At 40.8% G+C, this 15,849-nt stretch overlaps 1 protein-coding gene across 6 annotated transcripts in view; it reads left to right on the top strand.

Moving 5' to 3' along the window:
* Positions 1-15,849, top strand: part of abcc9 (ATP-binding cassette, sub-family C (CFTR/MRP), member 9) — a 35,813-nt gene that overhangs the window by 14,054 nt on the left and 5,910 nt on the right. For 3 of the 6 annotated variants that reach the window (XR_013278913.1, XR_013278914.1, XM_077499208.1), the window contains exons 16-33: positions 1,805-1,877; positions 2,993-3,098; positions 4,241-4,342; positions 5,413-5,497; positions 5,574-5,654; positions 6,745-6,882; positions 7,560-7,685; positions 7,756-7,855; positions 7,924-7,997; positions 8,066-8,278; positions 9,159-9,310; positions 9,369-9,438; positions 9,500-9,657; positions 10,936-11,028; positions 11,342-11,444; positions 13,179-13,292; positions 13,381-13,501; positions 13,596-13,726. Coding sequence is in view for 3 of the 6 variants with exons in the window: in XM_077499208.1 (XP_077355334.1) it covers positions 1,805-1,877; positions 2,993-3,098; positions 4,241-4,342; positions 5,413-5,497; positions 5,574-5,654; positions 6,745-6,882; positions 7,560-7,685; positions 7,756-7,855; positions 7,924-7,997; positions 8,066-8,278; positions 9,159-9,310; positions 9,369-9,438; positions 9,500-9,657; positions 10,936-11,028; positions 11,342-11,444; positions 13,179-13,292; positions 13,381-13,501; positions 13,596-13,726 (2,040 nt within the window). In the remaining 3 variants the exon portion in view is untranslated. Of the gene's footprint in view, positions 1-1,804; positions 1,878-2,992; positions 3,099-3,234; positions 3,274-3,669; positions 3,715-4,240; positions 4,343-5,412; positions 5,498-5,573; positions 5,655-6,744; positions 6,883-7,559; positions 7,686-7,755; positions 7,856-7,923; positions 7,998-8,065; positions 8,279-9,158; positions 9,311-9,368; positions 9,439-9,499; positions 9,658-10,935; positions 11,029-11,341; positions 11,445-13,178; positions 13,293-13,380; positions 13,502-13,595; positions 13,727-15,849 lie in introns of all 6 variants that reach the window. The other 3 variants (XR_013278912.1, XM_077499206.1, XM_077499207.1) reach the window with 2 other exon arrangements.

The raw sequence follows: 15,849 nt of genomic DNA on the forward strand, positions 1-15,849 counted from the left end.
ACTCTTCCTGTCGCATCCCTGCGGGGCGATGGCCCGCTCATTAGGCCTGTGAGGAGGGGGATGCGGGATTGTTGATGGGGGGGGGGGGGTCTCAGAACTTGACAGACGTGATGGAGTCTGCCTCCTGGTTTGGAAGCTCGGACCTTTCCAGCTCGGTCCCAAAGGTATTAACCCGGGTCGAAGGTCGACTCCGCTGGGAAAAGCCCGTTTGGTAACCAATTCTTTGCGGCGACGCTGTCACTTCCTGTTCTTGCCTTCGACATTTGATGGGCCAGAATTCGCCCTCGTTAATTTTATGCAGCTCTTCCGTTGTTGTTTATCTGGTCACCCGTTCCTCCCGTTCCCTTTACAGACTCTATACACTCTATATTGCCCTCATTAAAAACATTCCTAAAAAGAAAATCTGAGCATTTTTATTCATTTTAATGGGGAACAATAATTTGCGCTTTGCGTTATGAGTGGGGTCATGAAACAATAAAAGCTTGCATCTCAAGTCACCACTTTCATTATAGCCAATTTGCTTTACATCTGCACATCTTGTAGTACATCTAAAAATATCACACTATCTAGGGCTGCTCGATTATGATGAAAATATTTATCACAATTAATTTGGTCATAATTGAAATCACAATTAGGACAATCATTTTGTTTTTGGGTGAAAAACAAGAAAATGTTTAAAATGTTAAAAAAAATATTAAGACAAATAAACTTTTGTTGAAACACTATACTGCGATTGGCTGGCAACCAGTCCAGGGTGTCCCCTGCCTACTGCCCAGAGCCAGCTGAGATAGGCGCCAGCACCCCCCGCGACCCTTGTGAGGAATAAGCGGTCAAGAAAATGGATGGATGGATGAAACACTATAATTAGTTTCTTTTGACCCAAACAAGATTCATTAAATTAGTCATTTTAAAATAAAAAAAGGTGCAATATACATTTAAATGACTCAAAATTAGTATTAATAATCTTTTATTTTTGTTTACGATTATATCCATTTTCTTGACCGCTTATTCCTCACAAGGGTTGCAGGGGGTGCTGGAGCCTATCTCAGCTGGCTCTGGGCAGTAGGTGGGGGACACCCTGGACTGGTTGCCAGCCAATCGCAGTACGATTATACCAATTTTGTGATTGTGTAATAATTGAAATTGTAATTGAATTTCAGTTAATTGCACAGCCATAACACTATTTTGAAAATAGTTTTTCAGTCATTTATTTTTTAAATAGTGAAATTGTCAAGTTTTGTAGTCGAAGTCGAATGCTAGCAAAGAAATCTCAAAGTCCCCAAAATGACCACCTATGTCATGTGACTGGAGTTGCCCACCTTTTACTAGAAAGATGTGACTTGGGCTTTCATGTCATGGGATGTCAGTCACATCCAAAACAGAAGGTTAGCAGTATTTGGACAAGTGATCCCGCCATTGATTGCGAGCGGTGTCAGCGCACTCTGGTGCTTTTAGTTCCGGAAGGATCTCACGACCCGAGATGTTCCTGCTGAGATGTGCTCGTGGGTCGGCGTCATGCTGAGAAGGACGCTGGGGGAAAGAGAGCGAGGGGGGTCGCTCAGATAAAATAAACTTAACGGGAACAAATAAACCAAACAGAGGAGAGGAATGCGACCGCCGGGAAGCGACGTGCCATATCATCAGACGGGCGGGATTTGAGTCTGTGTTGGGCAGTGGTGGATTGCAGGCCGGGTGGGACCAAGCTTAACGAAACAAAAAACAAAACAAAAAAAGATTTATAAAATAATCTGTTCTCGGCAAAACATGATGACAATAAATTGATTTTTTTTTATATGTTGTTCAGGTGAGCAACGGATGCTTCACCTGGGGAAGCAACCTGTCCACGCTGACTGATATCAACATCCGCATCCCAACAGGTAAGGATCATGAGGAATTCTAGTTCCATTATAACAAAAACATGCCTACTACCACTTATATGCGGATGGGAACGTTTAGGTGAATTTGGAAGTAAATGGGACTGAATTCAACAGGTAATTTCACCTTGAATGGCTGTATCGTATATGAATCACTATGACTGTGATTGAAAAAAACAAAACAAAACAGGACTTGCGTAATATCGGGAAAAAAACAACGGGGTTGATGAAATGGTTTGGTCACCCTATCCATGGGACATGTATCATGAGAAAAATAGACAGTCACAAGCAAAAATGTCATTAAAAAGTATATACACTGAAATAACGACAATCTTGCCTCAATTTTATTCAGCAATGTTATTTCTATCATTAGCTTCCAGTGTTAGCTTATGACGTTAGCTTCAGCATTACCCTCGGAAGCTAGCTTCCAACGTTACCCCCTGTCAAGACTCTATCGGTGACACGCATGCGCAGAAGATCCCGCCATCTTGGATCGCCAACTACGGCAAATTCACTAGAACAAAATACAAAATAAACAAAAGAACCTTTATATGCCTGCACGATAGTGCGCGTTCGTAAAAACATTGAAAAAAAATCTTAGATTCTTGATGCATTATAAAGAAGCGATTTTAATTCTACAGGTTTTAAAGACGAACGTTTTACTTTTGACCACATTATATTCCTAGTGAGTCTTCATTGTTATAATTTACATTTAGTCTCCAGTATTTTCATTGTCTTTAGAACAATCTTAGATTCCAAGGCTAACTTTTGAAGTTATCTTCAAATGGCATCTCTAACATGAGAGTCAGTGTTAGTTTACAAAATAAACTTGACTTACGACATGAACTCATTCAGTGCCAAAAATGTTTTAAAACATTTGTTTAGTGTCAAACATTCAGTCCTAGGTACTTATTTATATATATTTTACATTTTTTCAAGTGTTAGGGTAAAGGAGAGTCTGAAAATGGCTGACACTTAACATTAGCTTTTAGCATTAGCTTACAAAATGAGATTAACACTGTGCATTAACACATTGTTAATGATGGAAATGTACCTTACTGCTAAAATACACTTTTATGCTCACTTGTTGCCTGTAACACGTCATCTTGCGCTTTCAGGCCAGCTGACCATGATTGTGGGCCAGGTGGGCTGCGGGAAGTCGTCGCTACTGCTCGCCATGCTGGGCGAGATGCAGAGCATTAGCGGGCGCGTCCACTGGAGCAAGTAAGTCATTGAGATGATGTGCATGCTGACCTGTTTTTCGCTGGAAATGAAACATTTTGCTGTTTTGGAGGTTTTTGCACGTGGATGATGTGCATTAACACCAGCTTTTGACTTCCTTGCCTTCTTGCCGCATCAGGCCATCTGATAGCGAGACATTCTACCAGGGGACCTTCAGGTACTCCCCCCCACCCCCGAGAACACCCATCATCATCTCACTTCATCTACACAACTCTTAAAGTCATCACTTTGACATCCGTGTGGTCGCCAAACTGGACGGTCAAAGATGGAAGCTAATTATCAATGACGGCATTGACTAGTTTTTAAGGCCATAAACAGTTTAACTGTCACCATGGAAACACATCACATTTCCTCAAAGGGCTTCTCCTGAGGTTTTGGGTTCCGAAAACACGCGTTAGTTTGATTGAAGACAAGGTGAGTGCGAGTGTTTGTTTGTCCGGTGATTGGCGAAAGCGAGCAGTCCAGGGTTGACCCCGCCTCTCTCCCGAGAGAGGCTCCATGTTAGCATGTTAGCACGTGTTGTTGGCTCACGCTAAAGTGCTGCCTTTGACAGCCACCCGGAGGCAGCGGAGGACGAGACCGGTGACCACGCCGCAAGGTAGCGGACAGACTTCCTGTGACATCATCAGCCACGCCCATTTTCGCTCTTTGAAACGATGTTGCCATGATTGTTGCGCCGAGTGTCTTTAAAGTTTGAGACTTACCCTGTACTTTTTTTTTTCTGCTCCATTTGTGAAGTCATCATCATCTCCTTGTGTTTTCAGCATGATTGTATCCTTCAAACTAATGAAATGATTTTCATGCAATCCTGTGGAGTGAAGAACCCTTCAATCTGGATATATAGATGGATCTGGTTTTGTTCATTTCACATGCATGAACTGAAATGACTTGAACTGAAAACAAAGTTAGTGTTGCTGTTGTCATTTTTGCCAACTGGAAGTATGTGTGACGTCTTGAGGAAAAGTTCCATTGTCCTTCCATGTTTTGAGGTGTTGCTTCCCACGCCATCCACCTGCAGTCTAACATGTCATGACGTTGCCCTGTTTGGAAAAGGATCCTCTCTTCAAAGCTTCATTTTGTCCTCCTGATGGTGACCTCTTTATTTTTCCTTCATGCACCTGCAGCAAGAACAGGTACTCGGTGGCCTACGCGACTCAGAAGTCCTGGCTGCTCAACGCCACTGTGGAGGACAATATCACCTTCGGGAGCCCCTTCAACAAGCAAAGGTGCAACTGCCTCACAGTCTCATCAAGTCAAGTTCAATCAAAGTTTAAGCCAAGCAAGTCTGGCTCAAGTCCTTTTTATCCGTTATGCGGTGACCAGTAGCAGGGTTATTATAGTTTTGGAATTTTCATTTTATTTCGTTTTGAGTTTTAATTTAAATTGGGTTAGTTGTGATTAGTTTTCGGGACAGTTCTGTTAGTTTTTATTAGTTTTAGTTTAAAAAAAATAAAAATGTTTTGTTTTAGTTTTGTTTTAGTTAGTTTCAGTATTAGTTTTCATTTTAAAAAAGTGTATTACCATATTTTCCGCACTATAAGGCGCACCGCATTACAAGGCGCACTTTCAATGAATAACATATTTTAAAACTTTTTCCATATAAAGTCGCTAAATTAGAGGCTGGGGTTACGTTTTGCATTCATTAGATGGTGCTGCGCTAAAGGGAATGTCAACAAAACAGTCAGATAGGTCAGTCAAACTTTATTCATAGATCACAAACCAACTTTCTGACAACTCCATTCACTCCCAAAATGAATAAACAGCTGATTTATTATTTTCTCGGAGGTAAAGTATTAGTATTAGCTAGCGATCCAAGATGGCGGGATCTTCTGCGCATGCGTGTCACCGATCATTCAGGGTCACTTGACAGCGAGACCTATTGCGGCTCAATATTGATCCATATATAAGGCGCACTGGATTATAAGGCGCATGGTCAGCTTTTGAAAAAATTGAAGGCTTTTGGGTGCGCCTTATAGTGCGGAAAATACGATAACTAAAATAACCGTGCTTTGTAGAAATAATGAATGACATCCTTCAATTATCTTTTGAGCTCAATTATTACATGACATGAAATTATGAAAGGCATTTCTACCTCTTTAATTTCACACATAACTCATCGCACCATCAACATTGCAAAAGTTCGATAACCCGTAAAACTTCCACCAGATAGTGAGTGAACATTGACAACCTTGACTGCACCAGAAGTTTCTTTATTTATTTTTTTATGTAACGTTGGCCAACCCGGCGTGCCAGAATGCTATTTGGAAACATTTTTATTTAATGGTGTTTGTTTCAGGTACAAGGCGGTGATTGACGCCTGCTCTCTCCAACTGGACATCGACCTGCTACCCTTCGGTGACCAAACAGAGATCGGAGAACGAGTAAGCCTTGGGGGTACTCCGGTGCTTGTTTGCTTTGTTGGCATTTTGTCGACTGCGCGCTTTTTTTGTCCCGCAGGGCATCAATCTGAGTGGCGGGCAGCGTCAACGCATCTGCGTGGCTCGAGCGCTCTACCAGAACACCAACATCGTCTTCCTGGTCAGCACAATATGCACGCAAACGCATCAAGTGCTGCTAAGTAACTCAATCAATGAAATTAATCGCATTAGATGAATTAGATGCGTCAGAAGGACGCATCGACGCCCTTTTCCTGGACGCTCGACGTGTTTGTGCGCTCGCATCATTTCCCGTCGCCGCGGCGATGTCAGCTCCGCTTGTGCAGATTCCAATCCGCTTAAGGAAATGTTTGTCGTGTCATTTTGGCTGGGAAAAGGGCAGCGAGGTTAAGTGGTGACGATGACCATCTGACCAGATGGATGTGTTTGGGGTAGTTGTGGGAAAAAAAATTAAAAATGTGCATATTCTGATGTTGCCAAGGATACAATTGTCATTAAATGTAGAAATAGAGTGAAATATTTTTTTAAGGGCTGATACTGATCCTGATTATTTGTAGTCAAGGACACCGATAACCGATATTTGGAGCCGATAATATTGGCATCAAAATTTGAAAAAATATAAACTTCTGCTCTTATTTTTTTAAGCATATGTTTATTGAACAACGTTTAATAAAATACTGGAGTTATAAAAAAAAAAAAAAAAAATTTAAAAAGTCTTCGTCAATAGACATCTTTCTTTTAAAAATCTAACAAAAAGTTCAGGTATCTTCCAGGGGCAGAAGCATGTCTTCAAAAGTTAAATAAAAACTTAAACAAGTAAAATAAATAATGATGATAATAATAGTAATAATAATAATAATAATAATAATAATTATTATTATTATTATTGTTATTATTATTATTATTATTATTATTATTATTATTATAGAGTTTTCCAAAATTTCAAAATATATGAAATCTTAGTTTTAATTTCAAACAAAAATCAAAGGTGCAGAGAGTTCCCTGGGTTAGCAAGCAGCATCTCTGAAAAAATAAATAATTAGTTCCCTAAATTTAACACTTTTTTTCAAATTGATCTATTATCGACCATATTATTCTTCAAAATGGCCGGTGCCAACATTCGTCAAAATGATGAATATCAGCGCCCATAATCGGTCTATCCCTACTCAAATGTGTATCAAAGAGGGAAAACTGAGGACCACTCAGGTATGTCGTTGTGGATGTATTCCTAGGACGACCCTTTCTCTGCCCTGGACATCCACCTGAGCGATCACCTGATGCAGGACGGCATCCTCAAGTTCCTGCAGGACGATAAGAGGACAGTGGTTCTCGTCACACACAAGCTGCAGTACCTCATCCATGCTGACTGGGTTAGTGAGTCCGAAGTCTCTCTGAGCAGGTCGTGCTCATGTCACATTTTGCCACTCTTCGTTCTTTAACTCATTCACTGCCAGCCATTTTCACTGACTCAACCTTCGCTGTTTTACTGGATTTTGATTGATTTTGCAAGACCCACAGAATATTGTGTTCTATGGCTATAAAAACATGGAATCTAAGAAAGATTAGAGTCTCTTATTTCATCAGGGGAAAAAGTACATTTGTATCTGTTCTGTTTCACAGCAATTGGCATGAGAATATAGCTAAGTTTCATCAATATACACACTCCTGGTGAAAGCATGGACAAAAAGAGCTTGTTGCAACAGGGCCCTGGCTGATCTCTTATAACCTGCTGGCCGTTTTTTGTAATAACTAGCATTGCTTTAAGAAACCCTTTCATGTCATAAGCTGCATCAAAGCCTTCTGTATGCTTTTGCATGAAAACAATTTTTTTTAAATACGGGTAAATGCGCTTTAGTGCGTGAAGGACAAAGTACTAAAAAACGTGTTTACACATTTTCGGGTTTGAATGAGTTAAGCATTTGAATTGTAAATGAATTGGCCATGCGATCATTTGAACTCATTGGCTGCTATCCCAGTAAAAATTAATCTTTAATGGCTTTGGTGTTAAAAATCAAATATTAAGCACAAGCACACACCCCTGTTTCAGATCATCGCAATGAAGGATGGCTCTGTGCTGAGGGAAGGAACTCTGAAGGACATCCAGGTGCACGACGTGGAGCTCTACGACCACTGGAAGACGCTCATGAACCGGCAGGACCAAGAGCTGGAGAAGGTTTGGCGTCGACTTCCTTCCTTCCTTCTTTCGTCTCCTTCCTGGTCTCTTACGGCTGCTCTCCACGCAGGACATCGAGCAGGACAGCCAAACCACGTTGGAGAGGAAGACCCTCCGACGAGCTTTCTACTCCAGGGAGGCCAAGAACCAAGTGGATGATGAGGATGAAGGTATAGGTGGGGATGTGCTCTTGGTGATGTCATCTTTGGATCCTCAATCAAAGTTGGGATCCTTTCAGAGGAGGAAGAAGAGGAGGAAGACGACGACAACTTGTCCACCACCACAAGCAGAAGGTCCAAAGTGCCGTGGAAGGTAAGATGAAATCGAATCCTCACATGCTGTCTCCATCCATCATGACCAGACGTGCTTCTTCTTCACAGGTCTGCTGGTGCTACCTCTCCTCCGGCGGCTTCTTCATGGTCTTCCTAATGATGTCCTCCAAGCTCCTCAAGCACTCGGTCATCATGGCCATCGACTACTGGTTGGCCATCTGGACCTCTCGCCACGCCAACTTCACCATGGTGTCGGGACCAAACAACACATGCCTGATTCAAATGGTCAACAAGACGTCTGCCGGCACCGCCAACTCAGAGGTCCGCTATGGCAGACGTCGTCGTTTGAACTCTTTCACTCGCAGCCATTCGCTCCCGGCTGTTTTGCTGGATTTTGCGAAGCCCATGTGTTTTATTTGCTATAAAAACATAGAACCTACCAAAAGAAAGATTAGAGTTTCTTCTTTCATTAGGAAAAAAACAAGTATATTTCTATCTGTTTCAGTTTTGCAGCAATTAGAATATAGCTAGGTTTCATCAATAGCTGTTTTTCCACAGCAAGCCCAGGAACTTTAAGTTCTGGGTAAAGGGAGTTCTTGGTTGTAAAAGTTCAGCAGGGAATTAGAATTGTGTTTCCACAGCTTCACAGCTGTCTTAGAGTTCTCTGTAATTAATTCATATGAGTTTGATTAAGTCCAGTCTATGTAAAAACAATGCCCCCAAATTTGACCAATCAGCCGTGGCCATTGCAGCCCGCTCCCTCAAAGTTCCTGTCTGGCTCAGAAAGACCCTGCTGCTGAGATAGTCCTTGGATGTCCCCTGGGGAATTTAATTACCCTGGTATTTGTTGTTGGTGGAAAAACGCCCAATATTCACATTCCTGGTGAAAACTGTGTCAAAAAGAGCTTGTTGCAACATAGCCATGGTTGATCTCTTATACTCTGCTGCCAACTCCTGGCATGTCAGAAGCTGCATCAAAGCCTTCTGTATGCTCTTGCATGAAAACAAAAAACATAAAACATGTAAACACGTTTTTTTTTTGGGGGGGGGGGCGAAGCATTAAAAAACGTATTTACACGTTTTTGGGTTTGAATAAGTTAATAGCTTGGCCAATGTCTTAGAGCTGATGTATGGATTTATAGGACAATCCAGCATGTTGTTGCAAGGTTCTTCCGGTTGATGTCATTTCTGCCGTTTGCAGGACTCTTTCTACATGACGGTGTTCATGATTCTGTGCGCGGCCGGGATCACGCTCTGCCTCATCACCTCGCTCACCGTGGAGTTCTTGGGGCTTTCTGCGGCCACCAACCTACACCACAACCTGCTCAACAAGATCATCCACGCTCCTCTCAGGTAGTCGCCACTGCTTCTCCGTTTTCAGTCAGAGACCAAATTATCCGGCTTTCCTCAGGTTTTTTGACATCACACCGCTGGGCCAGATCCTCAACAGGTTCTCAGCTGATACAAACATCATCGACCAGGTAGGACCTCGTATTGTTTTGCACAATGTTGGTACTTCTTGACACCTGATTTTCCCTCCAGCACATTCCTCCTACCCTGGAGTCTTTGACGCGATCCACCTTGCTTTGTTTGTCCGCCATCGGTGTCATTTCCACCATCTCGTACTACTTCATTGTCGCCCTGGTGCCCCTGGCCGTGGCCTTCTATTTCATCCAGAAGTACTTCCGGGTGGCCTCCAAGTGAGTGAAAATCTGCTTTAGCCACTGTTTGCGCGTGGAGAAAACTGCACCAAGTATGTGAGACAACAAATTCTTCAAGTCTTGCAATGCATGTGGGACTAGAGCTGTCAAAATTAGTTGATTTATCAACAAGTAATCAATTATCAAATTAATCGACAACTATTTTAATTAGTGCTGTCACTATCGAATATTTTTAGAATCGATTAATCTATCCATTATTCAATTAATTGATTAATCGGATACATTTTAAGTTTGCATTGAAGTGTATTACAAAAGCATTTTTCCGCTCATTACTGTTTATTAACCAGCGATTGGTGTTTATTTCGTTTTTCATATTTGTACAGTGATTAAAAAAAAGGGGGATTATAACCGGTTCGGTTATGGTTTTACAAAATAAAACCAAATGTTAACAAGTGATGGCGGCATGGTAGTCGAGTGGTTAGCACGTCCGCCTCCCAGTTCTGAGGACTCCGGTTCGAGTCCAGGCTCCGGCCTTCCTGGGTGGAATTTGAATGTTCTCCCCGTGCCCGCGTGGGTCTTCTCCGGGTACTCCGGTCTCCTCCCACATTCCAAAGACATGCATGGCAGGTTAATTGGGTGCTACGAATTGTCCCTAGGTGTGCTTGTGAGTGTGGATGGTTGTTCGTCTCTGTGTGCCCTGCGATTGGCTGGCAACCAGTTCAGGGTGTCCCCCGCCTACTGCCCAGAGCCAGCTGAGATAGGCGCCAGCACCCCCTGTGACCCTCGTGAGGAATAAGCGGTCAAGAAAATGGATGGATGGATGGTTAACAAGTGATTATTTATTAAACATAGAAGATAATCAGTCTTTTTTCATAAATTGGTGAACAATTACTGTTGGTATGCCAAAATAAGAACATTTGGACAATTATAGTTAAAAATGGCTCCAAAAGATGACTCGATTATTAAAATAGTTGTCGATTAATTGCTTAATATTGACAGCTCTAATTTTAAAAACCGAGTCATCATTTGGAGCTATATTTTTTTCATTTAAAATTGTCCAAATGGTCTTTCAGCATTTCAACAGTAATTGTTCACTGATTTCTATAGTGGTTCATGAAAAAATATTATCTTCTGTGTTTAATCAAAACACGTTTTTACTTTTATGTTTTTATGTTTTTATCACTATACGACTACGAAGTACAAAATGAGTCAGCAGCTCGTCTATCAGGGACTTAACTGTCAGTCCAACGTATGAGTGATGTGTCTCAGGAGTCATGTGTCACCGCTTCTTCGCTTCTTCTCCTCCCCCCTCACCAGAGACCTTCAGGACCTGGACGACTCCACGCAACTTCCCCTGCTGTGTCACTTCTCCGAGACAGCTGAAGGTCTCACCACCATCAGAGCTTTTAGGTAGCACACATTCATGCACTTTGCAGTGATTTATTGAAGCCAAACAAACACAAAGAGGCCTTCTGGAGCTCTTTAAGTTTTCTTTCCCATCAGAGTTCTGATCCAACAGTCTGCAGCTCTCACGCTTTTCCTCCACTTTGTCCCCTCGAGGATCTCCTACCCACACACAAACACATGTACACGCACGCACGGGAAACTGCCCGCCACCATTATCTGCTGGTTGCCATCCAGAGGAGCGCGACCGCAATCAGCATGATGATGATGAAGATGATGATGATGTTATTGAATGTACTTGTTTTATTTTTGGCTTCAGACACGAGGCTCGCTTCAAGCAGCGCATGCTGGAGCTGACCGACACCAACAACACGGCATACCTCTTCCTCTCGGCCGCTAACCGCTGGCTGGAGGTCCGCACGGTGAGAGATACGCCATTTTATTAGGTACACCTGCACTATCTAATTAATCATAAGCATCCACAACGAGTTGCCATCCGGCGAGAGTTGTTGCTTGTATTGACAGTGAAAACAAAATATCAAAACTAGGGGTGTCAAAATGAGTGTGTTAATTTTACGTTCCTTTAGGTCCACTAGTTGTTTTTAACGCACAATTAATGGCCACCTCTTACTTGAAAAGCCTGTACTGGGGGAATTCCAGTCGCAACGCAACAGACACGTCCGTGTCAAAATTTAGCAGTAAAATAATGCACATATTTGTGGAGACTGAGGTCAAGTTGTATTTTACAATTTTAAAAATGTGCAGAAGTTCACAAGTTACTTCATGTTCAAGCTTAGATAGCTCTTAATATAAAATGAAAAATGCACTGGTCTTACAAATGCAATTATGCCATCTAGTGGCAGAAAATGACCTCAACACATATCAATATCATACTCGTTTTTTTACAGTACAGTGCATCTTTTTAACTCATTCACTGCCTTTGACAAGTATACTTGTCAATTGTATTTTTTAGAGCGGTGTTAAATGGGGGCGAATCTGAGCATGCTCCACTGTAAATATCAAACTTGGAAACAACTTTACTGATGCCCAACCACCGGTAGATGACATCATTGCCCCATTTTATACGAAATAAACACAGTTTCAGAGTCCATGGGAGAAATGGCTGTATTTTGGCAAACCTACATTTTTCTACTGTCAATTATAAAAGAACGGGACGGGACAAAAAGTAGGGAGTCTATTCTGTTATTTGGTAGATTCGGTTTATATATAATTATTGAATGTAATATCACGTGAGTATTGGAAATGTAAAAATTTTCTATAATGACTGGCAGTGAATGAGTTTAATTTTAACTCAATTTTATGAATTGTTGTGAAATGACTGTACACTCTAAAAAGAGAATTGTTGAACCAATTTAAGATTACAAATTGAATTGTTGACCACCTTTAAAAAAATTGCTTCAATTGGTAACACACGATTGAATTTCGTCCAAAGTGATTATATTAAGTTTAATTAATTATGAGTTCATCCATCCATTTTCTTAACCGTTCACTTCACAAGGGTCGCGGGGGTGCTGGAGCCTATCCCAGCTGGCTTCGGGCAGTGGGCGGGGTACACCCAGAACTGGTTGCCAGCCAATTGTAGAGCAATTATGAGTTCGTTAAACTTAATACTTTGGATTCTTTGGATTACTTTAATTCCGTTTGATGAACTCATAATTAATTAAACTTAATTAAGTTTAATTAATTATGAGTTCATTAAACTGAATATATGTAGTTGAATGAACTCAATTATTTAAATTTAACATATTCACTTTGGACTAATTCAATTGTGTGTTACCAATTGAAGTGACTTAAAAAATAAATAAATAAATAAGTTGGTCAACAATTCAAGTTGTATTCTTAAATTGGTTCAACAAATCTCTTTTTAGAGCATATTAGTGACTAAAAGATGCAGCCATATTTCTATTACTTCACATTTATGTTACCAAGAGTATGAAAAAAAATAAAATAAAATAGTGTACATTTAGAACAAATATAAAATGTGTGATTAATCGTGAGTTAACTCATGAAGTCATGCGATTAATTCCAATTAAAAATTTTAATCTCCCGATGACATCATATCTGGAGAAAAAAAAAACACACGAGGTTGAGATTGTGGAGTTTTGTTTTGACATCCTTTTTTTTTTCTCTTTCAGGACTACCTCGGTGCCGTGATTGTGCTCGCCGCGGCCGGCGCCTCCATTTGGCGTTCAGATTGCGATCGGCCCACCGGAAGTCAGGTGGGCTTGGCCCTCACGTACGCCCTGACGGTCAGTTGACCTCCACGTCGTTTGCTTTTTGACCTCTTACAAACAAGCAAAGAGGGAAAAAAAAAACACCTGTTGTGTTTTTGGGCAGGTCACCAACTACTTGAACTGGGTGGTGAGGAACCTGGCCGACTTGGAGGTGCAGATGGCGGCCGTGAAAAAAGTCAACAGCTTCCTCAGTACCGAGTCTGAGAACTACGAGGGATCCATGGGTAACTTCAACTATCATCTTCTAAGAATCTTACACAAAAAAAAAATCCGTGGACTGCCATTTTTGACCACTGAAGTGATTGATTGTTGTTGCAGAATCTTCTCAGGTGCCGGAGACGTGGCCTCAGGATGGCGAGATCAAGATCCAGGACCTGTGCGTGCGCTATGACCCCATGCTGAAGCCCGTGCTCAAGCACGTCAACGCCTACATCCAGCCGGGCCAGAAGGTCACTTTGCGCTCTCACCGTGTGGACTTGACTTTTAAATGGGAGTTTCCTGCTTTTAACAAGCAGTCTTTGAAGTTAATTGCCTTCAATTAGTCCATATGTCTGCACGTGCATGAGCGGCGCAGGCGAGCAGACAAAAGGGACCAAGTTAGTTTGCATTGTAGCCTACTTATTTTTATATATTTAAAAAAAAAAAAAAAAAAAAAAAGTCTACAACCTGTCTGTCTGTAAAGTCTATTTTCAAAATAGCCCACCAGTGATTGGATACTGTGTCTTTTGTTATTTTGAGTATTTTTTTTTTCCTATTTTTCCGCTTTTTTTTTTCTGTTTTACTGAATATTTTTTTTCTGTCATAAAAAAAAATATATATTTTAAAAAGCAGGGAAAAAAATATTGAGAAAAATAGGAGGAAAAATTACTCAGAAAAACAGGAGAAAAAAATATTAAAAAAACAAAACAGAAAAACAGAACAAAAAATATTCCAAAAAAACAGAAAATAAATTATTCCAAAAAACAGGGCACCAACTCGTGTTTTTCAGAGTATTTATTTATGTATTTATTTATTTATTTATTTATTTATTTATTTATTTTCTGTCTTTTGGAATACAGTAGTTGTTTTTCTGTTTTTTTGAATATTTTTTTCTCCTGTTTTTCTGATTAATTTTTTTTTCCATTTTTTTTTATGACAGAAAAAAATATTCAGTAAAACAGAAGAAAAAAAAACAGAACAAAAAACCTCAAAAAACAAAGCTCCTCCCCCAAAAATTAGTCAGGAAAACAGGATAGTTATTGTTTTTTTTTCCAAGTGAATGCAATACGCTTCCGTATATGACTGTTACATGTGTTGGGATACATATGTATTAGGGGTGTCACGATTCGCCAACTCCACGATTCGATTTAAATTTCGATTTTGGGGTCACGATTCGATTTTTTTTTCGATTTTTTTTTTTTTTTTTTTTCTCCGCTCCCCCACTTTATAACACAGAGGCATATGCTTCTGTAGGCTAAGGCTAGTCTATGATCATTGGTTCTATTCATTGTACAGTAAATCTTATTTCAAAAGATCGGCTACATATAGGTGATGCAATTTCCATATTATTTTTGTGTAAATTTATGTAATATATGATAATTGACATTAGGCAGGAATGATCAAATTCAAAGAATTTATTTACAATATAAAGTTAACCGTCTTGTTCTTACTGAAGTGTAAAATAAAAAATAAAAAAACAAAAACAAAAAGTCACAGTGGGTGCCTGCCATCTATTGACTGTTTTTGGTTACAACAGTGTGCTGTGCGTTCCTCTTAAAATAATGTGCAATGTGCAACAACAACAAAAAATATATTGTATCCAAAGTCATGGAACAAATACAGCCTGAACAAACTATATCCCAACATTTACAGTTGCTGGGCATACTGTAGCGTGGTTCAAGTACACTAATTAAATGTTTGAATCCAGCGTTTTCCAAGGCTGCAGGTCTGCTGCTATAAATAGACCTATGGATCTGGCGTTTCGCGCGAGCTGAAGTGTGTGGAAGTTTCACTGTAAATGAGGATGAAATAGTTGGTTGGACCGTTGTTTTCCCACTTCTAGTTGAATTTGATAAATCTAAATCTTTGTGATGCCTGCGTAAATGTCCCGTCATGTTTGTCGTGTTTCCCGTTGTTACGGCTGGCGGCTCGGGCCATTCAGTTTGAATGCGCCAGCGCGACACTCTGATTGGAGGACTGTGCCAGCGCGACACTCCGATTGGACGACTGTGCCAGCGCGACACTCCGATTGGACGACTGTGCCAGCGCGACACTCCGATTGGACGACTGTGCCAGCGCGACGCTATTGTGTATCCGTGTATTATACCCCTATTAGTTATTGTTTCTCCTCCGTTCTGTCAGTTCTGTCAAATGCGGTTATTATTTGTTCACCTTCCACTTTCACTCCCTTGTCAAACCCCTGCCTGAAATTTCAATTAAAACTACTCAGATGTTAAAGTCGACCCGTGTTTATCTACTCTATATTTTCTGTTATTGTGTTACTTCCCTTCCCCTTGACGAGCCGGGCGTAACACCGTGGCCAAGTACAGTACGCGCACATAGCATATCTTGCAACTGTGGTGTTTTTATCGAC

Source organism: Festucalex cinctus, chromosome 16, assembly GCF_051991245.1.
Source record: "Festucalex cinctus isolate MCC-2025b chromosome 16, RoL_Fcin_1.0, whole genome shotgun sequence".
NCBI classification, from domain to species: domain Eukaryota; kingdom Metazoa; phylum Chordata; class Actinopteri; order Syngnathiformes; family Syngnathidae; genus Festucalex; species Festucalex cinctus.